Source organism: Prionailurus bengalensis, chromosome C2, assembly GCF_016509475.1.
Source record: "Prionailurus bengalensis isolate Pbe53 chromosome C2, Fcat_Pben_1.1_paternal_pri, whole genome shotgun sequence".
Classification (NCBI taxonomy): Eukaryota; Metazoa; Chordata; class Mammalia; order Carnivora; family Felidae; genus Prionailurus; species Prionailurus bengalensis.
Window position 1 is genome coordinate 115,129,315 of NC_057350.1, and position 24,382 is coordinate 115,153,696.

General features: G+C 36.6%; 1 protein-coding gene across 6 annotated transcripts in view; it reads right to left on the bottom strand.

Annotated features, from left to right (window-relative positions):
* The window catches only part of RNF13 (ring finger protein 13), a 165,891-nt gene that overhangs the window by 31,046 nt on the left and 110,463 nt on the right, over positions 1-24,382 (bottom strand). For all 6 annotated transcript variants that reach the window (XM_043595143.1, XM_043595140.1, XM_043595141.1 and 3 more), the window contains 2 exons: positions 20,329-20,434; positions 11,271-11,364 (listed from right to left, as the gene is read on the bottom strand). In XM_043595143.1, coding sequence (XP_043451078.1) covers positions 11,271-11,364; positions 20,329-20,434 — 200 coding nt within the window. The remainder of the gene's footprint in view (positions 1-11,270; positions 11,365-20,328; positions 20,435-24,382) is intronic.

The window sequence follows — 24,382 nt, forward strand, 5'->3', positions numbered from 1 at the left end:
TAATGCTCTATGTATGTATGTGCGTGTATATACACATATATATGTAAATAAACTTGGAGCCTCACATTATATATAAAAAGTAACTTAAAACTGATCAAAGACCTAGTGTGAGCTAAGATCATAAAACTCTTAGAACATGCAAGAAAATCTTCATACCATGGATTTGGCTGTATATTTTTAATTATGACAATAAAAGCATGAACAAAAAAAGAATAGAGACATTGGGACATCATAATTAAAAACTTTGTGTTTCAAAGGACATTGACAAGGATATGGAGAAATAAGAACCTTCTGCACGGATGCTCAGGATGTAAAGTGGTGCAGTGGCTGTAGAAGACAGTATGGGTGGTTCCTCAGAAAGTTAAACAGTGATTACCAAATGACGTGGCAATACCACACTTAAGTATGTACTCAAGAGAACTGAATTCAAGAACTCAAACATATACTTTTACAACAGTTTTTCATTGCAGCATTATTCATAAGAGCCAAAAGGTGGAAGCAACCCATGTATCCACTAGCAGATGACTAGATAAACAAAACATGGTAGAAACACACAATAAAATATTCCTCAGGCACTAAAAGGAATGAGGTTCTGGAACCTGGGAGGAAGATCACAGAATAGGAGGACCCTAAGCTCACCTCATCCCATGGATACAACTAGATAACATGTACATCAGTGTAAATAACCCAGCAAAGGACCCAAAGACTGGCAGAACAGACTCTCCACAACTCAATGTAGAGACAAGGCCACTCTGCAGAGAGCAAGAAGGGTTGAAACATTGTCAAGAGCTCATTGGGACTGTCTAGGGGAGGGAGGGAAACCACAGGTACAGAAAGGGGAGAGGACCAGACCCTCACACCAATCACTTGTGGCATGGGGAAACCTGCATGAAAACCAAAGGGGCATAATTTTATGACTTCTTACAACCAGCTGGGCTTAACATCAGGAACTTTAAAAATCAGCAGGCTCAGCTCTGGGAGACCCAGGTGGGTGAGAGGAAACAGAATCCCCACCCTGAAAGAGACAGCACAACGAACAGCCCCACGAAGATACAGCATAGAAGCATTAGTTTGGGGGGGAAAAAAAGCTTGGGGTATACAGGAAGGGGATATGGTTAATAATCTCAGAATGTGTGTTGGAGGCAAAACTTCTCCAGGAACAAAGGAGCTGGCAGGCCCCATTTTCTTCCCCCACCCCCCAGCCTAGACACATGGACACACCTGCAGGAACCAGCAAAGCAGCAACATTTCCTACCTAATTTGCTAACAGTGTGTCCCACCCTTGCATTCTCCTACAGACCTGCCTCCTCCAATATGCCCTTGCCTGGAGCCCATCCATAGTAGTGCTGCAAGCCTGGCCCAACAGGGTCCAGCACCCCTCCAAAGTGACTCCTGCCCCAGGGAGAAGGAAAGATAACCATACACACCATTCCAACTGCACCCCAGCAGTGGGCTGAGGGCTGATATCTGGTCTGACTGCAGGCCCCTCCCACCAATAAAAGCTTCTCAAGGGACAATACAGGGAAAGTGCCCTGCAGTTATATGCTATTACATCTCTAGAAAATGCCTGGTCTGACTCAACTCAAGCCCAAGGTGGCCTCAGACTGTCCCACTAACAACATAGGGACCAAACCATGCCCACAATGGGCAAAGAGAGCCATTGCAGATGTTGGGCCTGAAAGTAAAAGCAACTCAGCCACAATAGTAGGGCAAACACAACACACATGGGAGACACCCCTGAAGCACCAAGTTCTGATGAACAGGGGACACTGCACTGCAGGACATTACAGGACCTCTTCTTCATACAGCCACTACTTTCAAGAGCAGGAGACAGCTGACTTTCCTAACACATAGGAACAGACACAGTTAAACAAAGCGAAGAGGCATAGGAATGTGTCTCAAATGAAAGAACAGGACAAAGTCATAGCAAGAGACCTAACCAAAACAGATAATTAATATGCCTGACAAAGAACTTAAAGTAATGGTCCTAATGATACTCACTGGACTTGAGAAAAAAGTGAAGGACCTCAGTGAGATGCTTAACAAAGACATAGAAAAAATTTAAAAAGAACCAACCACAGGTGAAGAATTCAATAACTGAAATTAAAAATATACTACAAGGAATAAACAGTAGACTAGAGGAAGCAGAAGAATGGATCAGTGACCTGGAGGACAGAGTAATGGAAAGTGATCAGGCTGAAGAGGAGAGACACAAAATAATAACAAAAACTGAAAACAGACTTAGCGAACTCAGTGACACCATCAAGTGTAATAACATCTGCATTATAGGGATCCTACAGGAAAAAAGAGAGAAAAGGGGGAAGAAAACCTATTTGAAGAAATAATAGCTGAAAACTTTCCAAATATGGGGAAGGAAACAGAAATCCAGATCCAAGAATCAAAGAACTGCCCTATAAAATCAACCTAAGGTGGTCCACACCAAGACACACAGTAATTAAAAAATGGCAGGAGCACCTGAGTGGCTCAATTGGTTAAGTGTCCAACTTTAGCTCAGGTCATGATTTTCTGGTTTGTGAGTTCGAGCCCCGTGTCAGGCTCTGTGCTGACAGCTCGGAGCCTGGAGCCTGCTTCAGATTCTGTGTCTCCCTCTCTTTCTGCCCTTCCCCTGCTCACACACTGTCTCTCTCTCAAAAATAAATAAACATGAAAAAAAATGGCAAAAAGTAGTGATAAAGAGAATTTTAAAAGCAGCAAGAGAAAACAATTACATACAAGGGAAACTCAATAAGCCTATCAACTGATATTTCAGCAGAAACTTTGTAGGCCAGAAGGGAGTGGCATGATATATTCAGAGTGCTGGAAAAAAAAAAACAAAAAACAAACCTGCAGCCAAGAATACTCTATACAGCAAAGCTGTATATACTTTATATAGCAAAGCTATTATTCAGAATAGAAGGAGAGATAAAGAGTTTCTCAGATAAACAGAAGTTAAAGGAATTCATCACCACTAAACTAGCCCTACAAGAAAAGTTAAAGGGGACTCTTTGAGTGGAAAGGAAAGTCCATAAGGAGGAGTAAAAAAAGTAGGAAACATAAAAGCAATAAAATTAAGTATTTCTATAAAATTAGTCAAGAGATTCATAAAATAAAAGGATATAAAGTTTGACACACATAACTAAAAGGTGAAAGGAGGAGTAAAGAATGGGCTCAAATTTAAGCAACCATCAACTTAATATAGACTGCTATATGCAAAAGATGTTATATACAAACCTAATGGGAATGACAAATCAAAACCAGGAACAGATATGCAAAAAATAAAGAAAGGAATCCAAGTATATAACTAAAGAAGACCAGCAAACCATGAGAGAAGAGAACAAGGAACAGAAGAACTATAAAAACAACCATAAAACGGTTAACTAAATGGCAATATGTACATACCTATCAATAATTACTTTGAATGTAAATAGACTAAATGCTCCAATCAAAAGACACAGGGTGACGGAATGGATAAAAAGCAAGACCCTGGGAATGCAAGCTGTTGTGGCCACTCTGGAAAACAGTATGGAGGTTTCTCAAAAAACTAAAACTAGAACTACCCTACGACCCAGCAATTGCACTACTAGGCATTTATCCACAGGATACAGGTGTACTGTTTTGAAGGGACACATGCTCCCCCATGTTTATAGCAGCACTATCAACAATAGCCAAAGTATGGAAAGAGCCCAAATGTCCATCAATGGATGAATGGAGAAAGAAGATGTGTATGTGTGTGTGCGTGTGTGCGTGTGTGTGTGTATAGGATATATATAGAATATATATATACACACATACACGTACACACGCACACACACACAATGGAATATTACTTGGCAATCAAAAAGAATGAAATCTTGCCATTTGCAAGTACGTGGATGGAACTGGAGGGTATTATGCTAACCGAAATCAGAGAAAGACAAAATCATATGACTTCACTCATATGAGGACTTTAAGAGACAAAACAGATGAACATAAGGGAAGGGAAGCAAAAATAATATAAAAACAGGGAGGGGGACAAAACAGAAGAGACTCATAAATATGGAAAACAAACTGAGGGTTACAGGAGGGGTTGTGGGAGGGGGGATGGGGTAAATGGGTAAGGGGCACTAAGGAATCTACTCCTGAAATCATTGTTGCACTGCATGCTAACTAATTTGGATGTAAATTTTAAAAAATAAAAAATAAAATTAAAAAAATAATAAATCTTAAAAAAAAAAAAAACAAAAAACAAGACCCATCCACATGTTGTATACAAGAGACTTCAGACCTAAAGACACATGCAACTTGAAAGTGAAAGGATGGAAAAGCATTTAAAATGCAAATGGAAGTGAAAAAAAAGCCAAGGTAGACAAAATAAATTTTAAAACAAAGAGTGTAATAAGAGACAAAGTCACTGTATATAAAGAGTACAATCCGACAAGAAGATACAACAATTGTAAATAGTTATGCATCCAACATGGAAGCACCCAAATACATAAAGCAGCCAGTAACAAACATGAAGGAACTAATCGATTGTAATACCGTAATAGTAGGTGACTTTACACCTCACTTACATGAATGAATAGATCATCCAAACAGAAAATAAATAAGGAAACAGTGGCTCTGAATGATATATTGGACCAGATGTATCTAACAGGTATATTCAGAAAATCCATCCTAAAACATCAGAATACACATTCTTTTCAAGTGCATATGGAAAATTCTCCAGAAGAGATCACATATTAGGCCAAAAACCAAATTTCAACAAATTAAAAAAGACTGAAGTCATACCTTGCATCTTTTCTGACCACAGCAGTGTAAAACTAGAAAGTAACCACAAGAAAATAATCTGGAAAGAGCACCAATACATGGAAGATAAATAACATTTAACTAAACAATGGATAGGTCAACCAAGAATCAAAGAGGAAATTAAAAAAAAAATACATAGCAACAAATGAAAATGAAAACACAGTGTTCCAAAATCTTTGGGATACAGCAAAGCTTTTATAAGAGTAAGTTTATAGCAACATAGGCCTAACTCAAGAAGCATGCAAACATCTCAAATAACCTAACCTTACACCTAAAGGAGCTAGAAAAAGAACAAAGGAAAGAAATAATCAAGATTAGAGCAGAAATAAAATAGAAACTAAAAAAACCAATAGAACAGATCAATGAAACCAGGAGCTGGTTCTTCGAAAAGATTAACAAAATTGATACCCGTTTAGCCAGACTCATGAGAGAGAGATAACTGAAACAAAATCAGAAATGATAGAGGAGAAATAACATTTGATACTACAGAAATCCAAAGGATTATGAGAGAATATTATGAAAAACTGCCTGAAAATTGGACAACCTGGAAGAAATGGATAAATTCCTAGACATACAACCTTCCAAAACTGAATTAGGAAGAAATAGAAAATTTGAACAGAGTGATTGCGAGCAATGCAATTGAATCACTCATCAAAAAACTCCCAACAAGCAAAAGTCCAGGACCAGATGGCTTCACAAGTAAATACTATCAAACATTTTACAGGAGAGTTAATATCTATTCTTGTCAAACTATTCTAAAAAATAGAAGAGGAAGAAAGGCTTCCAAATTCATTCTATGAGGCCAGCATTAACCTGATACCAAAACCAGATTAAGACACCACAAAATAGAAAGCTACAGGCCAGTATTTCTGATGCACATAGATGTAAAAATCCTCAACAAAAATATTAGCAAACCAAATCCAACTATACACTTAAAAAAAAATCACCAAGATCAAGTGGGATTTACTCCTGGGATGTGAGGCTGGTTTAATATTCACAAACCAATCAACTTGATATATAACATCAATAAAAGGATAAAAACCATAAAATCATTTCAGTAGGTACAGAAAAAACATTTGGCAAAATACAACATTCATTCATGATAAAAACCCTCAATAAAGTAGGTTTAAAGGGAACATACATCAACATAATAAAGGCCATATATGAAAAACCAACAGCTAACATCATACTTGGTCAAGAACAGAACAAGGATGTCCATTCTCACCACTTTTATATAGCATAGTACTAGAAGTCCTAGCCATAGCAATCAGACAACAAAAAGAACTAAAAGGCATCCAAATTGGTAAAGAAGAAGTAAAACTTTCACTATTTTCAGATGACAAGATTCTATTATACAGAAAGCCTTGAGGACGCCACCAAAATCTAGAATTGATAAATGAATTCAGTAAGTTTGCAATATACAAAATCACTATACAGAAATCTGTTGCATTTCTATACACTAATAATGAAGCAGCAGAAAGAGAAATTAAAAATATAATCCCTTTTACAATTGTACCAAAAATAAAATACCTGGGAATAAACTTAATCAAGGAGGCGAAAGACTATACTCTGAAAACTATAAAAAGCTTATGAAAGAAATAGACGATGGCACAAAGCAACGGAAAGATATTCTATGCTTATGGATTGGAAGAATAAATATCGTTAAAATGTCCATACTACTCAAAGCAATCTATAGATTTAATGCAATCCCTATCAAAATACCAACAGCACTTTTCATAGAACTTGAACAATCCTAAAATTGGTATGGAACCACAAAAGACCCCAAATAGCCAAGCAGTCTTGAAAAAGAAGAACAAACATGGAGATATCGCAATCCCAAATTTCAAGATATAATACAAAGCTGTAGTAATCAAAACAGTGCAGTACTGGCACAAAAATAGACACACAGATCAACAGACTGGAATAGAAAGAAACCCAGAAATAAAACCTTGGTTATATGGTCAATTAATCTTTGACAAAGAAAGCAAAACTATGCAATGAGAAAAAGTCTCTTCAACAAATTATGCTGGAAAAACTGGACAGCTATATGCAAAAGAATGAAAGTGGACCACTTTCTTACACCATATACAAAAATAAACTCAAAATGGATTAAGGACCTAAATGTAAGACCTGAAACCATAAAAATCCCAGAAGAGAGCACAGACAGTAATTTCTCTGACATCGGCTATAGAAACGTTTTTCTAGATAGGTCTCCTGAGGCAAGGTAAACAAAAGCAAAAATAAACTGTTGGGACTACATCAAAATAAAAAAGCTTCTGCACAACAGCAAAGGAAACAACAAAACTAAAAGGCAACCTAGTGAATGGAAGAAAATATTTGCAAATTAACCCTCATAAAGGGTTAATACCCAAAATATATAAAGAACTTATAAAACTCAATTCCTGCTAAAACAAACAACAACAACAACAAATCCTCAACGTCCAAAAAAAACAAATAATCCAGTTAAAAATGGGCAGGGGCACCTGAGTGGCTCAGTCAGTTAAGCATCTGACTTTGGGTCAGGTCATGATCTCTCAGTCCATGAGTACGAGCCCCACATCAGGGTCTGTGCTGACAGCTCAAACCCTGGAGCTGCTTTGGATTCTGTTTCCTTTTCCCTCTGCTCCTCCCCAACTCGTGCTCGCTCGCTCTCTCTCTCTCTCTCTCTCTCTCTCTCTCTCCCTCTCTCTCTCAAAAATACACATTTAAAAAAAATGTTTAAAAATGGGCAGGAGACATGAACAGGCATTTTTCTAAAAAAGACACAGAGATGGCCAACAGACACATGAACAGATGCTCATCATCACTCAACATTAGAGAAATGCAAATCAAAACAACAAGGAGATAACACGTCACACCTGTAAGAATAGCTAAAATCAAAAACACAAGAAACAACAGGTGTTGATGAGGATGTGGAGAAAAAGGAACACTCTTACACTGTTGTTGGGAATGTAAACTGGTGCAGTCACTCTGGACAATAGTGCGGACGTTCCTCAAAAAGTTAAAAATAGAACTATGACATGATCCAGCAATGACACTACTGGGTATTTCTCCAAAGAGTACAAAAACACTAATTCAAAGGGATACATGCACCCTGTGTTTACAGCAGCATTATTTACAATAGCCAAGATATGGAAGCAGCTCATGTATCAACTGATGAGTGGATAAAGAAGAGGTGGCATGTACATACAATTGAACACTATTCAACCATAAAAGAGAATGAAACCTTGCCATTTGCAATGACATGGATGGAGTATAATGCTAAGCAATATAAGTTAGCCAGGAAAGATGAATACCATATGATTGGCCAGAGAAAAACAAATAACATATAAATACCATATGATTTCACACGTGTGGAATTTATGAAACAAACAGAGAGAGAGACAGAGGCAGAGAGAGAGAGAGAGAGAGAGAGAGGCAGGGAGAGAGAGAGACAGAAAGACAAACCAAGCAACAGACTCTTAACCATAGAGAACAGACTGATGGTTACCAGAGGAGGGGGTGAGGTGATGGGGATTAAGAAGTAAGAAGTGCACTTGTGATGAGCACCAAGTGATTAAAATAAAAACTTAAAAAAAATGCAATTCAAAAACAGGAAAAATTCAATCATATTGTTTTGGAATGAATACATAGGTGGTAAAACTTAATACAAAGACAACGAAATGATTATCATAATGGATGATCTTCCAATGAGAAGGAAAGGATTATAATCTAGAAGGGTACACAGTCGTTTCTGAGGTGCTAATTATGTTCTATTTCTTGCGTGTTATACTTCACACTAAAAAAAAAAACCAAACAGGATAGTAAGGATAAACACCACTCCAGGGGTGCCTGGGTGGTTCTGTTGGTTAAGAGTCCGACTCTTGATTTTGGCTCAGGTCATGGTTTCATGAGTTCGAGCCCCATGTGGAGCTCTGTGCTGACAATGCAGAGCCTGCTTGAGATTCTCCCCATCTCTTGGCCCTTCAGCCACTTGCACTCTCTCTCTCAAAATAAATAAATGAGAAAAACACCATTATGTTGACTGGTTCATAAGAATGAACCTTAAAGTGAGGTTCAGGCTGCCAGGCAATCATAGTTCATTGCCCTGGTCCATCTGCCCACTTACTCTCCCAGAATATTTCATACCTTTCTGCTTTAAACCTCCAGTATCTCCTCTCCCATCATCATCTACAGTCGATGACTGAAAATGGAAGAAAGCTTCCAGACTTACCACCATACATACCCATGTCCCAGGATTTTGCACCCCCATATTTCTACCTTCCCTTAGCTCAACTCTCCATGTTACCATGTAAGGCCAGTCCACCTACTTGTGCACCAGAGCCCATTCCTCCTTGCCTTCTCAAAGACGGTATTACAGCAGTTCTCCCATCTGTCACCTGTTATCATCAATTTCCTTCAGCAAATGTGCTATTTCTTAACCAGACTTCTCCACCAGCTAGCTGCTACCCCATTTCCCTGCTTCTGTTTGTAGTTAAATTTCTTGAAAAAATTGTCTGTAGTTACTGTCTCTGATCCTTTTCCTTCCATTCTCTCCTAAACCCATCACAACCGGTTTTTTGGCCTGTCAAAACTGCTCACCAAAGATAATCAATAACTTCTAAAGGTCAGCTGTCGGCTCTCATCTTACTTACCTATCAGGAGTATTTGACACAGGTTATCACTCCTTGCTCTTTGATGGACTTGCATATCTTCAGTTTCCAGTAAACCACTCTCTTCTGATGTCCCCCTGACATAACTGTTCACTCCTGTTCTGTCTCTACTGCCTATTCCTCTTCTTTCTTACTTAATGTTGGAATGCCCCAGTATGTCTTTGGTATTCTTCTGTCCACCTATACTTATTCTCTTAGTACTGTCACCCAGACTCATGATTTAAATACATCTTTATACAATACTTACAGTTCAGATCCCTCTCAAACTCCAGACTCATTTATAACATCTACTAGACATCCGAAATTCCATATATCCAAAACGAATTTCCTCAATTTTCACTCAGAACTTGCTCCACCATTCATTAACCATCCTTATTTCTGTTTAGGGCAATGCCATTCTTCCTGTTGCTGACACCAAAAATCTGGCATCATCCATGGTTTTTCTCCCCACGTCTAGTCCACTAATAAATCCAGTGTATTCCATCTTCCAGATATATCCAGAATTTAAGATTTCTTTACCTCTTCCACTGCTACCACTTAATCCAACCCACATTCATATCTCACTTGGATTACTGTAATGGCCTTTTATCTGGTCTCTCTGCATATAACCCTTATCCCTCTATACCCTGTTCTTAACATAGCAGCAGAAAGACCCTTTTAATATTTAACTGACATATTACCTTTCCTCTGCTTAAAATCCTATACTCCTCTTATTCTGATGAAAAACAAACTATGCATGCCCAGGACAGTATCAACTTTTTAAACTTTTTTTCTGGGTTTAGGAAACACACGAATAAGCACAAAATGGAGCTTAAAAAAAGTGATCCCCAAAGCCAGTCCTCAAACTACTTCTGGCCTATGAATAACTTCTACTTTAATCCACACTGAATGATGACAGTGCAGTACATTTTTATAAATGTCTCTTATTTATTCCTCTTAACATGTGGTTTTTCCTTTTTTAATTAAATTTTATATTTTTCATAAAATAATGGTTATTATAAACGGAAGGTTTTAAAAACACTTTATTACTTGGAAAATAAAATTTTGGCAGAACTCAATTTTAATGCCTTCACCGTTTCTCCTCTCTATGCATTTTCTCTGCTGAATTAAAAAACAGAACACTTTTACTGGTATATAGAATTGAAGAGTCTGGGGACTACTAGCCAAAAGGATTTAACAAGCATGTACCTGCACTAAAAGCTCACTAAAGCATAAGCAGTAGAAATTACATTGGCTAGATTATTAGACACACACCCCTCCCCAGCTCTGTCAGTACTGGTTGTGTGGCATTAAAGTTTTTTGCCTCTCTGACCCTCTGTTTCCTCAACCATAATGCCCATTAAAGTACCCAGTTCACAGGAATATGAAAATCAAATCAAACAATATATTTAAAATACATTGACATATAATAGCTACATGTGTGTTTAGTTAATGCAACAGTATTAACTATGTGTTTAGTTAATGCAATGTTAATACAGTGGGTGGTATACGGTAGGAGAGAGAGTGGACCCAGTGTCAAGGAGAGTAGACCATCCTAATGCACAGAAGTATTTTATCCACTTAGGTTCAGAAATGCCGGCACACGATGACAAGAAGAAGCATTCTGGTCAAGTTTCACTACTGTTCATAAATTCTCTGCAGACCGTTTGCCCCCCGTCTTGCCTTCACCAGAGTACCCCACAGCAAAAGACCACCTCCCACATCTGCTCACTGTTAACAGAATATTAGGCACAGGGTATGGCAAAGACACAGAAGGTAGTTCTAGAGTAAGGTCAGAATGTATTCTTAAATAAACTAACGGTGATTATTTAGAAAATAAAAATATCCACTTACCTTTCTTGAATTTATGCACGGGGAGTTTCTTAAGTTGATCTTTACGAAGTCTGTTTCTTCTAGCTCTATGTCTATCCTGGACAAATTTTGTGATCTAAAAATAAAAGAAAAAAAAAGAAATCAGATATTAAACATGCAAATAGAAAATGGCTATTAAAATAATAGACATGTTTTAAGTGTCTGGATAGCTCCTGCAAATCAAATTCAGTTTACTTACACCCTAATCGTATTATTAATTGAAGCACTAATTAAAGCACTAATTACACAGGTGATTAGTTACCCCAAAAATTATGCTTTTGAATTTTTATTCGTTGACCCAAATTATCTTTACTTACTTTAACAGAAACATTATAAATAACATAAAACTAGTTTTGTTATGCAAATAGAAATGGTAGACCATAGATTACAAAGATTCCACTGGACCAAGAAGAAGGCAGAGTTGAAATTCCTGTTAATTATAAACTAATAAAATTTTCAAACATACATTTATTAGTCACCACACTCTCAGTTGTAGCAGCAAACTGAATAGAAGTACTACCTAACACCTGTACTATGAATATTCAGAAGTATTCAGATAAAATCTATAAGACACTTCAACTGTAAGTTACTATGCTTGAAAAAATGAAAAGTAGTCCACAGGGGCAGAGCCAAATGCCAAAATTATATCCATGAAAAGAAAATTTTGACCAATTTGGCTATATCAATATGAAGGACTTCTGTCCTCAGAAGACACTATTAAAAAATAAAAGACAAGACACAGACTGAGAGAAAATAGTTGCAAATTGCATATCTGATAAGGAATTGTATCCAGAATTTATAAAGAACTCAAAACACAATAAACAACAACAAAAAAATAAGCAACCCAATAGACAAAATAAAGGGCAAAATATGTGAATAAACACTTCACCACAGAAGATACAACCATGGTAAATAAGCACTGGAAGAGATACTCAATTCAACATAATTAGTTCAAATCACAAATACCACTATATAGAATAGAATGGCTAAAATTAAAAAGACTGACTATATCGAGTGTTGGCAAGGAGGTGGAGTTACTGGCACTGGGATACACTACTGGTACAACCACTCTGGATGCTGATGATTTCTTAAATTTAAACACACAATTACCCTATACTCAATTACCCCACTCATACTTACAGAAATAAAAGTACACGTCTGTATAACAACTTGTACACAAATGTCCATGTCAGCTTTATTTGTAATATCCAAAACCCAGAAACGACCCAAATGCCTATCGATGGGTAAATAGATTAAAAAAACAAAAACAAAAACAAAACCTGTGATATATTCATACAATCAAATACAACTGGGTTAAAAAAAAAAAAAAAAAAGAATAAATATACTCAAAAACTATATTAACCTCAAAATAATTGTTCTGAGAGAAAGAAGGCAGACACAAAAGAGGACATAATATACAATTCCATGTGTAGAAAACTGAAGAAAATACAAACTAATCTATAGTGACCAAAAGCAGACCTGTAGTTGTCTAGGGATCGGGCGAGGAGGGGGAGGTGGGGGAGGATGAGGACATGACCGGTGAGAGGCAGGGATTATCAAGGAGCATGAGGAAATTTTTTGAGCTGACTGATATTTCAATAGTGATTGTGGTAGTGGTTTCACAGGTGTGTGTGTCAAAACTTACCAAACTGTACAATTTAAATATGTGCAGTTTGTCATGTGTTAATTATACCTCAATAAATGCTTTTTAAAAATTCAATAGTAACCACTAGAAGAACACTATAATCTAAGCTTTTAAACCAGTAGGAGAAAGTGGAGTCATCCAAATCTTCAAAGAAGAAGAAACAAACTAAAAGTAAACAATAGAAATTATTCCAAATGTATGTGTAATTGCAAAAATGTAAGTGGATTAAATTTACCAGGTTTTTTTTTTTCTGAAGAGTGTATCATATTGGATAAGGAAAAAAATCCAACTATATGCTATTTACAAGACACAAGATTAAAATTAATGACACATTAATAAAAATATAAAGGTAAAAAATAAAGGAATAAAGATATGCCATGAAAATATTAAGCAAAAGAAAGCTGATGTATCAAGTAAAATAGAATTTAAGACAAAAATCATTAGGAGGTAACATGACAATAAAAAAAAACAACACTTCATCTAAAAAGGACAAAATTATAGGAGAAATACCCAAATTCCAAGTTCAGTAATTTATAGCTAAAGCAGAGAAAAAATTTAAAGACTACAGACCTATGCTGCCTGATATAGTAGCCACTAGGTACATGTAGCTACTGAACACTCAATATATGGCTAGTCTCATTTGAAATTTGCTGTAAAATTATAAAATATACACCAGATTGTAAATACTTAGAAAAAAAAGAATGTAAAACATATTTCATAATTACTTATATTAATTGAATACTGAAATACATTTTAGATTTAGTATTTAATCTCACCTTTTTCTTTTTATCTTTTTTTTTCTCTAAGTTTACTGATTTATTTTGAGAGAGAGAAAGTACACAAGCAGGTGAGGGGCAGAGAGAGAGAAGGGGGGAGAAAGAATCCCAGGCAGGCTCCACACTCAGCACAGAACCCGCCCACATGGGGCTTTATCTCATGACTATGAGATCATGACCTGAGTAGATCTCGAGAGTTGGACCCTCAGTCGACTGAGCAACCACGTGCCCCTCTTTTTATCTTTTTCATTTGACTACCAGAAAATTTTAAATTACAATAAATTTGGCTTCACAGTATTGTTCTATTGCCTAGCACTGTTTTAGAAAACAGAAAAGTACCAAACAAACATAGAGAATTGTGATGACTGCACAAATTCTATGAATATACTAAAAACCACTGAATTAGACACTTTAGGTGTGTCAATTTTATGTTATGTGAATTCTATGTCAAAATGGTTTTTAAAATAAAAAAAATACACAAAACAAATGCGAAAGCTCAAACTAATGTACATATATAGAACTTTGAACTCCACAATTCTTTTCACATATATGGGGAGTGTTCACAAAATATGGCCACAAAGCAGGTCTTTGGAAATAACCAAAGAATCTATAACATACAATGTCTTCTGACCACAATAAAATTGAATTAGAAATCAATAGAAAAAAAGAAGATACAGAAAAATATATATGCTCTTTGGAAATGTAAAACTTTATTAAAATAGTTTACAAGTCTCAGAAGAAATCATAATGGACATTTGAGTTTCTGAGGGGGCCTTAAAATTAGCATGCCTCTTTGCCACCTGGATTCTAAATAACTTGAGAAATAAGATCATGAACTAGCAAATAGATGCAGGTGGAGTACCTAATGCAGTGGAGAAAGATTTAGAACTTTTTACTGAACCACAGAATGAGACTGCCTTACCCAGCCAGGTACAGACAAAACTCCTCTGGAATGGAACAGGCCTTCCCTTCACTCACCCCCAGAATTGCAGAACTAGTCCTGGAGAAGCTGGAAATAGGTTAATCCCAAGAGACAGGTGGAGCTGAGCGACGCATGCGCTAGGTTTATTCTTCCCAAATACACCACACACATAAGATACTTCATCTCCCCTAAGACCAAATGAGTGAGAGGGTAAGGAAGAGCTAGGAATTAGAGTAACTTGAGTTCTCCCTTCACATGAATGGAAACATCAAGAGTGCTAAAGAAATATTCTATATAACAACAAAAAATATTTTTAAATGTAAACCAAATTGAAATAATATTCCTTATCAAATGCTAGGAATTGAGGCTAACATCACTGTTAAACAGAAATTTATAATCTAAATGCATTTAAATCTAAATCTGGAAAGAAAAAAACTAATAAGCATTCAGCTGAACAAGCTAGAAAAAGAAAAGCAATATATCCAAACAAAACAGAAGAAAAATGATGCTAAGAGCAGAAATTCATGAGAGACATAAAACAGTGAAGACTTTAGAATATAATTTGCAGTGGAATCGAAGCTGCTTTACATCGGAGATTTTTAACAATTTTAAGTACAGTGATGGATCTTCAGATCATAGAGCAGTGCCTAATTCATCATAGATGTGAAATGAATATTTGTTTAGTGAAAGGAAAAAGAAAACCGTGAAGGTCTACTTCTTTGAAAGACAAAACAGATAAATTAATAACACTGTGAAAAGGCACGGGCAGATATGAATAAAGAGAACTCATTTCACATACAGTAGAAATTCTTGAAAGAAAGAAAGAAAGAAAGAAAGAAAGAAAGAAAGAAAGAAAGAAAGAAAGAAAGAAAGAAAGAAAGAAATGCTCTTTAAATTGTTATGTGAAGGGTGCCTGAGTGGCTCAGTCAGCTAAGCGTCTGACTTCAGCTCAGGTCATGATCTCATGGTTCGAGCCCCACATTGAGCTCTGCACTGTCAGTGCTTGGGATTCTCTCTCTCCCTCTTTCTCTCTGCCTGTCCCCCCACTTGCACTCTCTCTCTTTCTCTCAAGATAAACTTAAAATATAGTTATGTGAATATATAAATATTAATCACCTGATCCCCCCTATACTTGAAAACAGATAAAATAGACAATTTCTTAGAAATATAATTTCGTATGAAAAAGTAGACAACCATCTGAATGTCCAGGTAACTATGAACACAGTCAGCAGGTCTAGATGATTTTGTAAACAACCTTCACCAAAAAGTAATACATAACCCCAACTTTATCAAAAACTATGTTAGAAAACAGAAAATAAGGGTAATTAGTTTTATGGGGCTAGTTTAATCTAGTCTAGTTATTTATTTGTAACTGATTAGTGGACCCATGCAGTTCAAACCCATGTTACTCGAGGGTCAACTATATGGTAAAATACACATAACGCTAAATTTACTCTGAACCATTTTTAAGTGTATACCTGGGTGGCACTAACTACATTCACATTACTGTGCTACCATCACCACCATCCATCCATAAAACTCTTTTCATCTTGCAAAACTGAAACTCTGTGCCCATTAAACAATAATTCCCCACCTTCCCCCTCTCCACAGGTCCTGGCAACTACCATTCTACTTTGTGTCTCTGAATCTGACTACTCTAGGTATCATATATAAATAGAATCATACACTATTTGTACTTTTGTAACTGTTTCATTTAGCAAGTCTTATTTCATTTAGCTTATTTCATTTATTTCATTTAGCATGTCTTTTTTCAAATTTTTTTTAATGTTTATTTTTGAGAGAGAGAGAGAGAGAGAGTGAGACAGAGAGTGAGCAGGCGGAGGGGCAGAGAGAGAGGGAGACACAGAACCTGAAGCAGGCTTGAGACTCCGAGCTGTAAGCACAGAGCCTGATGTGGGGCTTGAACCCATGAAACATGAGATCATGACCTGAGCCGACGTGGGACGCTTGACTGACTGAGACACCCAGGTACCCCTCATTTAGCATGTCTTTAAGGTTCACCCATACTGTACCTGTGCCAGAACTGCCTTCCTTTCTAAGGCTAACATTCCATTGTATGTCTATACCACATTTTGTTTCTCTATTCATCCATCGATGGACAATTTGGTTGCTTCCACCTTTCAGTATTGCAAATAATGCAGCTATGAACATAAGTGCACAAATATCTGTACAACTGTTTTCAATTCTTTTGGGTATATACCCAAAGTGGAATTGCTGGATATGATAACTCATTGTTTAATTTTTTGAGGAACTGTCATACTGTTTTCTATAGTAGCTGTTCCATGTGCTTATGGGATTGTCTGCTTTTGATGTTAAGATCATTCTAGCTCCATAATTCCAAAGCTTTCCCTTACCTGGACATTCAGAATGCTAATATTTTATTTAGGATTTTTTGCATCTATGTACAAATGTAGAACTGATCCATATTAGAAATCTGAATAATCCAAAATGAAAGACAAAACTTACACATCATAATCAAATAAAGTGTATTCCAAATACAAGATTTTTATAATGTACAAAATAAATTAATGTAATCCACCATAAAAACAGACTAAAAGAGAAAAAAAACCCAATGATCATTACAACAGATAAAAGACATAATTCTGCGCCCATTCATCATTAAATAAGGAAAAAGAAAAGTTTGATTTCTTTATTTCTAAGCCTTATATGGCTTTTTTCTCTTGATTTATCAGAAAATTTGGCATAATGTTAAATAAGAGGTGCAACAACAGGCATCCTTTTTTGTCGTTTCTGACTTTCAAGGAATGTCTTTTTTTTAACGTTTATTTTTAAGAGAGAAAGAGAGAGAGCACAAGAAGGGAGAGACACTCTTTGAGAGAGAGAGAGAGGGAGACACAGAATCCAAAGCAGGCTCCAGGCTCCGACACGTCAGCACAGAGCCCGACAGAGGGCTCGAACCCACGAACTGTGAGATCATGACCTGAGCCGAAGTCGGATGCCCAGAAACCCCTCAAGGGAAATCTTCTAATAAATTAACCATTTAATGATGTTCATTTTTCAGTTTTTAGTTAATAATCTTTATCAGCTTAAGAGTATTTACATCTACTGCTACTCTGCTTACATTTTTTGTATGTTGTTCTTTCTATTATTCCTTGCTCTATACTGAAAGCCCAAGAGAAAGAACAAATTCAAATTACCATAGAATTCAGCAAGTTTGTAGATACAAGATTGATATATAAAAACAATGTCCAGTGTCCAACTTTCGGTTTCTAAATACAACTCTTCAATAAAAGAAACCAGGGCTCCTTGGAGAAACATCTAATTCTAGGGCCGGGGCAAAAAAAAAATGTAAGAAGATCCTGAAGCTTCTTATAGTACCAGATACAAAAGAAGTGCTTAGAAAAACAAAAAGATGGATCAAATCAAAGGGACACATGACCTAGTCTGACAGAGCTCCTCATGGCCAAAGCTCAAAATTTAAACAACATAAATAATGTGGTATTGGATTCTAACCCAAAGAATAAAATAAATATATAGGAGTATGTAACCAATATAAATAAATGATTGAATAAATAAATAAATGCCAAGAAGAGACAAATCTTTCTTACAAAAGAATTCCAAGTAATATAATATACGTGGCAGATACTCTCTCCTACTCCTCACTTCAGATCTTAATGCCTGCCCCTCCCCACCTATAGGATGGGTTACACTCAGTGCCTCACTTCCAAAGTAAGAACAGAATAGAAAAAGAGAAAAATATTAACTGTGCAGTGGAGAAATCTGGCTTAATCAAGGGATGAGTGTTAATACCATTAGTTATGTTATGCAGATATCATGTACCCCCTGGCAGTTCACCTCTCTTTTTGTTTTTTTTTTTAAATTTTTTTTTTGAACGTTTATTTATTTTTGGGACAGAGAGAGACAGAGCATGAACGGGGGAGGGGCAGAGAGAGAGGGAGACACAGAATCGGAAACAGGCTCCAGTCTCTGAGCCATCAGCCCAGAGCCTGACGCGGGGCTCGAACTCACGGACCGCAAGATTGTGACCTGGCTGAAGTCGGACGTTTAACCGACTGCGCCACCCAGGCGCCCCTCACCTCTGTTTTCAAAAACCTACTCCCTACTCCTCAAAAAAACCCATAACCCAGTCTAATCATAAGAAAAACTGCTATCAGATGAGGGACATTCTACAGGATACCTGGCCAACACTCCCCAAGACTAAGGTTATTAGAAACACGGAGAGACTAACTGAGAGACTGTCACAGAACAGAGGAGGCTGGGAAGACATGCTAACTGTGTGGTGCCCTGTTTTGGATCCTGGAACAGAAAGTGAGCATTAAAGGAAAAAATACTGAAATCTATACAAAGTCTAGAGTTTAGTTACTAGTAAGGTACCAAGGTCACTTTCTTAGTGACAAATGAACCACGGTAACATAAAATGTTAACAATGGGAGAAACTAGAAGAGGAATGTACAAGAATATTCTTCTTTGCGATTTTTGTGTAAATCTTAACATTCCAAAATTAAAAGTTTATTTTAAAAAAATCAATAATATTCTTATATCCTAATAATAACCATTTAGAAAATGCAATTTCAAAAGTCAAACAAAAGATATGCAAAATGTTTACAGAAAAAAATGATTAAACTGGTGGATATAAAAGTTCTAAACAAATGAGAAATACCACAGCATCACAGAAAGACTGAACATTTCAAAGATGGCATTTAATCTCTAAGTTAAACTATAATGCCCATATAAATAATAAACTCATTGGACATTAATATAAATATTATTTATTAAAAAATTAAAAAGTGAGTATACTGGGGTTATTTTATGTCATTGCAATTCTCTTTAGTATCTATCTTAATACAGTGGTTTTATCTGCTTCTGCCTTCAATTTGTTTTGATATCACAAACCACGTAGTTTCTAGAAACTTCCGCCTTAAACCGTGAAGGAATGAGAGTGACAAAGGCAAATAATATCTTAATATTATCATGAAAATAATTTTGACCTCACAGACCCATTAAGAGTCCTGGGAGCATACTTTGGTAACCACTGTTTTGGAGAAGTAACGTGTCATTGCCCTTACCCTCAAGCCCTCATACCATTCTTTATTTACATTTTAATATGAAAAATTTCAAAAATGGAGAAGAGTTGAAAGAATTTTATAATACCCATATATCCATTACCTAGATTCTATAACTAACTTTGAACTGCACTTTGTATCACCTATCTACCCAACCATCTATGTACCCATCAATACACCTCTTTTTCTAGTTTGTTTTTTTTTTTACAGTGTACTTCAAAGTAAGTTGCAGACAATCAGTATATGTCCCCCAAAATACTTTAGCATATAAATCATTGCTCAGAGTTTAGTATTTTTTTCCCCTTAGGTAAAATTTATATACAATGAAATGCACAAAATTTAAGTGATATGTATGCAACCTAAACCTCTCTCAAGATACAGAACATGACTTACCCTGAAAAGTTCCCTCATACCCTTGTCAGTAAATCCCTCACCCTTCTCTAGCCCCCCAGAAGCAATCACTGCTCTGATTTTCCCTGCCCCCAGATTATCTTCACCTTTTCCAGACCCAATCATATAAACGGATTCATACGATAGGTACTCGTTTATGGAAGGCTCCTCTCACTCAATACAATGTTTTTAGAATCATCCCTACTATGTTTAAAAATATACTTAGCATTGATTTACCTACCATGAAAATGACGATTAAGATGAGACAGATCCCCACTATGATAAGGAAGGGGATTAGATAGTATTCCAGAGGAAGACTAAATTCTGGAACTAAGACAATGTGGCCCCTACAAGAAAACAAAAAGTAATAATTGAGAAATATTAAGGAGTGCCAAGTTATAATGTTAATTAAAAACAAAGAAAAACATTTTAAAAGGCAATTAGACATTACGATTCAGTCCACTAGACACATTTTCTAAAATATGATTTCTAATAATTTAAGAGATACTTTCTCCATCTTTCAGTTTATTTTCATATTTGCCAAAATAACTTGCCTGTATAATTAAAGAAGCTTTTAGACTGGGTAGAGGAAATCAGCCAATCAATACTTACTGTGTTCATCCCGGAAACATGTTATTTACTGAATTTAGTAACCTGGACAAAATTCTGCATGTTTTACATGCAACATCACATTAAAACAATGGTAGTACCTTGGGTGGTATGTCAACAAAAACCTCCACCCCAACCAAATTACTACTCAGCAGTCCCTCCTATGGTAAAACCCTGAAGCCACTATTAATAAAAATATACTCCCTCTTCTCTCATATATGCTTTCCACGAACTTCTTATACCAGGTACAATGGACACAGCCCCTGTACTCTATGTTCCCCTATGAGATGTGGTATAAAACACTGGCAAAGGAATTTACAGGAGCTGTACCTTCCTCTCTATTCTCCACCTTCTCCATTGCTTGACTGGAAAAAGCTACAAAAATACGTATGTTGTGGGTGGAGGGATGGAGAATGCTACATGCCTTACTCCCTTTTGTCATTAACCATGTTATTACTTTCTGTGGTATTACTATTCCAAAAGTTGACAGGGACTCATAGAATGAAACTATGATCAGAATAGGAATAGTATTTTTGTTGTGTGAGCAAATTTGACACGGCTGCAAAATTCTGCATTGTAAAATACCTTCAGTCTAGGGAAGGGCCTATATAACGGTCAGTAATAGGACTGACTTCCCCGTTGTAGTCCTGTGCTGCCAGTATAGTGCCAGTAACACTACATGGTAATCCGCTGCTGGATGATGTTTTAGGCAGTGAAGCCTGGCACTTCATAACACAAGGGTCCAATGCCACACAAAAAATCTCAATAAAAGGGAAATAAAACCAGGTCAAGTCCTCCCTTCATAGATGTTCAGGACACCATAGTACTTAAGAAAAAAAAACAAAAACATGAAATCAAATTATATCTATCCCCAAGCAATTTTTTTTATTTTTTTTAATTTTTATTAAAAAAAAATTTTTTTTTAACGTTTATTTATTTTTGAGACAGAGAAAGACAGAGCATGAACGGGGGAGGGTCAGAGAGAGGGAGACACAGAATCCTAAACAGGCTCCAGGCTCTGAGCTGTCAGCACAGAGCCCGACGCGGGGCTTGAACTCATGGACCACAAGATCATGACCTGAGCCGAAGTCGGCCGCTTAACCGACTGAGCCACCCAGGCGCCCCCACCCCCCAAGCAATTTTTAAGTTTTAAGGCTATTGTTATATTCAAGCTTCACCAAATACAAAAACAAACAAAAATGATAACACAAGAAGTTTGCCCCCAATAATTGAAATATCTTCTGAAAATATTTACAGATTGCTAAGAATACTAGAATAAAAATAGCTTTTTATTTCAACTACTTTCCAGCAGAATCGGGGATGACAAAAGATTCACATGCATTTTTGTAGCTTTACATAAAACACTAAAATGATCTATCAGTATAAAAAGAGCAAAGCAGCAGACCTGGGCCGCTATATTTGGTACCATCTCTTCCAGCATGGAGCCAGCTCTGCAAATAACGTCTCTATGCTCCCACAAACCTTCTGAAACTGTGTGAGCTAAGGCTGAGATGCAGTCACAGGGGTGCCCTAAGATGTTGATCTGCAATCTCCCTACCCTGCCCCTACCAACTTGCTATAAATTAACACTGTGAGGGAATAGAAGCCATACCTAAATTCATACCCATTCATGCTGCATATCTAAATTCAACCCATTATAGGATCTAAATATCTCAGCAATAGCAAACTTTACATCTTGTACATTGTTTTTTCTTCTTCTCCTGTTACGTTAACAACTTCTTATCTAATAGACTTTATTGAAAACTTCCTATATATGTGTAACCATACAAATGGAATCAATCCCAGAATTTTCTAGTAAGCACCGTGTTAGGATTCACAGACCTGGGTTCTAAATCTAGTGTTCTTCTATATGCCCTATTAATGCTTGCCTGCTGTACCTCAAACCATTTTAGTTTACTGTCAAGATGTACTAGAATTTTTAAAGGGTCTACAAATGATAGAAGGTTTTAAGCATCTTAAAGCAAGATGCTAAATGAATGTTCAAGACGCTGCTTTTTCTTTTTTTTTTTAAATTTTTAAAAAATGTTTTATTTATTTTTGAGAAAGAGACAGACAGAGTGCGAATAAGGGAAGGGCGGAGAGAGGGGTAGACACAGATTCTGAAGCAGGCTCCAGGCTCTGAGCTGTCAGCACAGGGCCCGATGCAGGGCTTGAACCCACGAAAAGTGAGATCACGACCTGAGCTGAAGTTGGATGCTTAACTGACTGAGCCATCCAGGTGCCCCAAGACACTGCTTTTTCTTAACCAAATTGCTGATGGTGGAGGGTGGTAACAGTGATGGTACAGGGCAGGGAACTACAACAATCAGTCCTCTAGCTCTATTTCTATTTCTTCTGTCTAGGCTCTCACAGCTGAGTCTGCAGACTCATCCCTCATGTCCTAATCCCAGATGAATTTGTATTTGAAGGAGATACTTAAACAGCGTTAATAAGTATTTTTACACTGCCTCTACATCCACCCCTAAATATAGTACACTCTATGAGCTCTGCAGCTAAGATTTGAGTCCTAAGCAACCCAGGAAATCATGTGTTATTCTCCTTTGCATGAATTCCCAGGCTAATTTCAAACCAGGTGTCTAGGCCTAAACTTTATAACAATAATACTCTAACTTCCCAATCCCTCTGGGAAATTAAAATGTGATGATGGCTGCACAAGTGTAATACACTAAAATCACTGAATTGTATACTTTAAAATTGGCAAATTTTATAGTGTATAAAATATGACTCAGTAAAGCCATACAGATGTTTGTTTGAAAGAACAAATAAGCAAGAATTCCTATAAAAAACCTGAAAGAGGGGGGTGGGAGTGGGGAAGGGCTAGCCTTTCAGATACCAGTTATTATAAACCCTATAGCAAAAAACAGAGTGGTACTGGTAGGCCAAAGATAAAGAATAGAAAATTCAGTTATGTATGGAAATACAGCAACATTTCAAATGGGGTGAGGGGACACACATTTTCAGGAGTAGTGCTGGAGTAACTGGTCATTTGACAAAAGATATAACTGGTTCCATTCCTCAAGGTTTATATAGGATAAATTACAAATAAGCCAGAGATTTAATGTTAAAAGAGGAATCATAAAGTATAAATGTGGGTCAATTCTTTGACCCAGAAGCAGGGGACATTTTCCTAAGACCAGCAGCCCATTGGAAAAGATTAATATATCTGATTGCATTTAAAAAATAGCATCATAAATGAAATTAAAATTTCAAAGTATTAAAAAACACTTGTAATATATCACAAACAAATGGTTAACATACCTAATAAATAAAGAGCTTCTAAAAACAGAAAAGAAAATTGCCAGCAAGCTACCAGGAAAAATGAGCTAAACAGTTCATAGAAAATGACATGCCAACAGGCCTTATGCCTAAGAAAACATGCTCAGTTTGCTCATGGAAAGAAAATACATACTAAATCTACAACAGGAAACCATTTTTTACCTAACTGGTAAAAATGGAAAAATCTGACAACATTCTTTGTTGGTGAGGCTGTGGGGAAAGAGACATCATATATTGCTGGTACAACCTGGAGCGTGGAGCCTGCTTGGGATATTCATTCATTCCTTCATTCTCTCTCTCTCTCTCTCTCTCTCTCTGCCCCTCCCATGCTCATATTCTCTCTCAAAATAAATAACATTTTAAAAATAAATAAATGAAATTGTTACTTT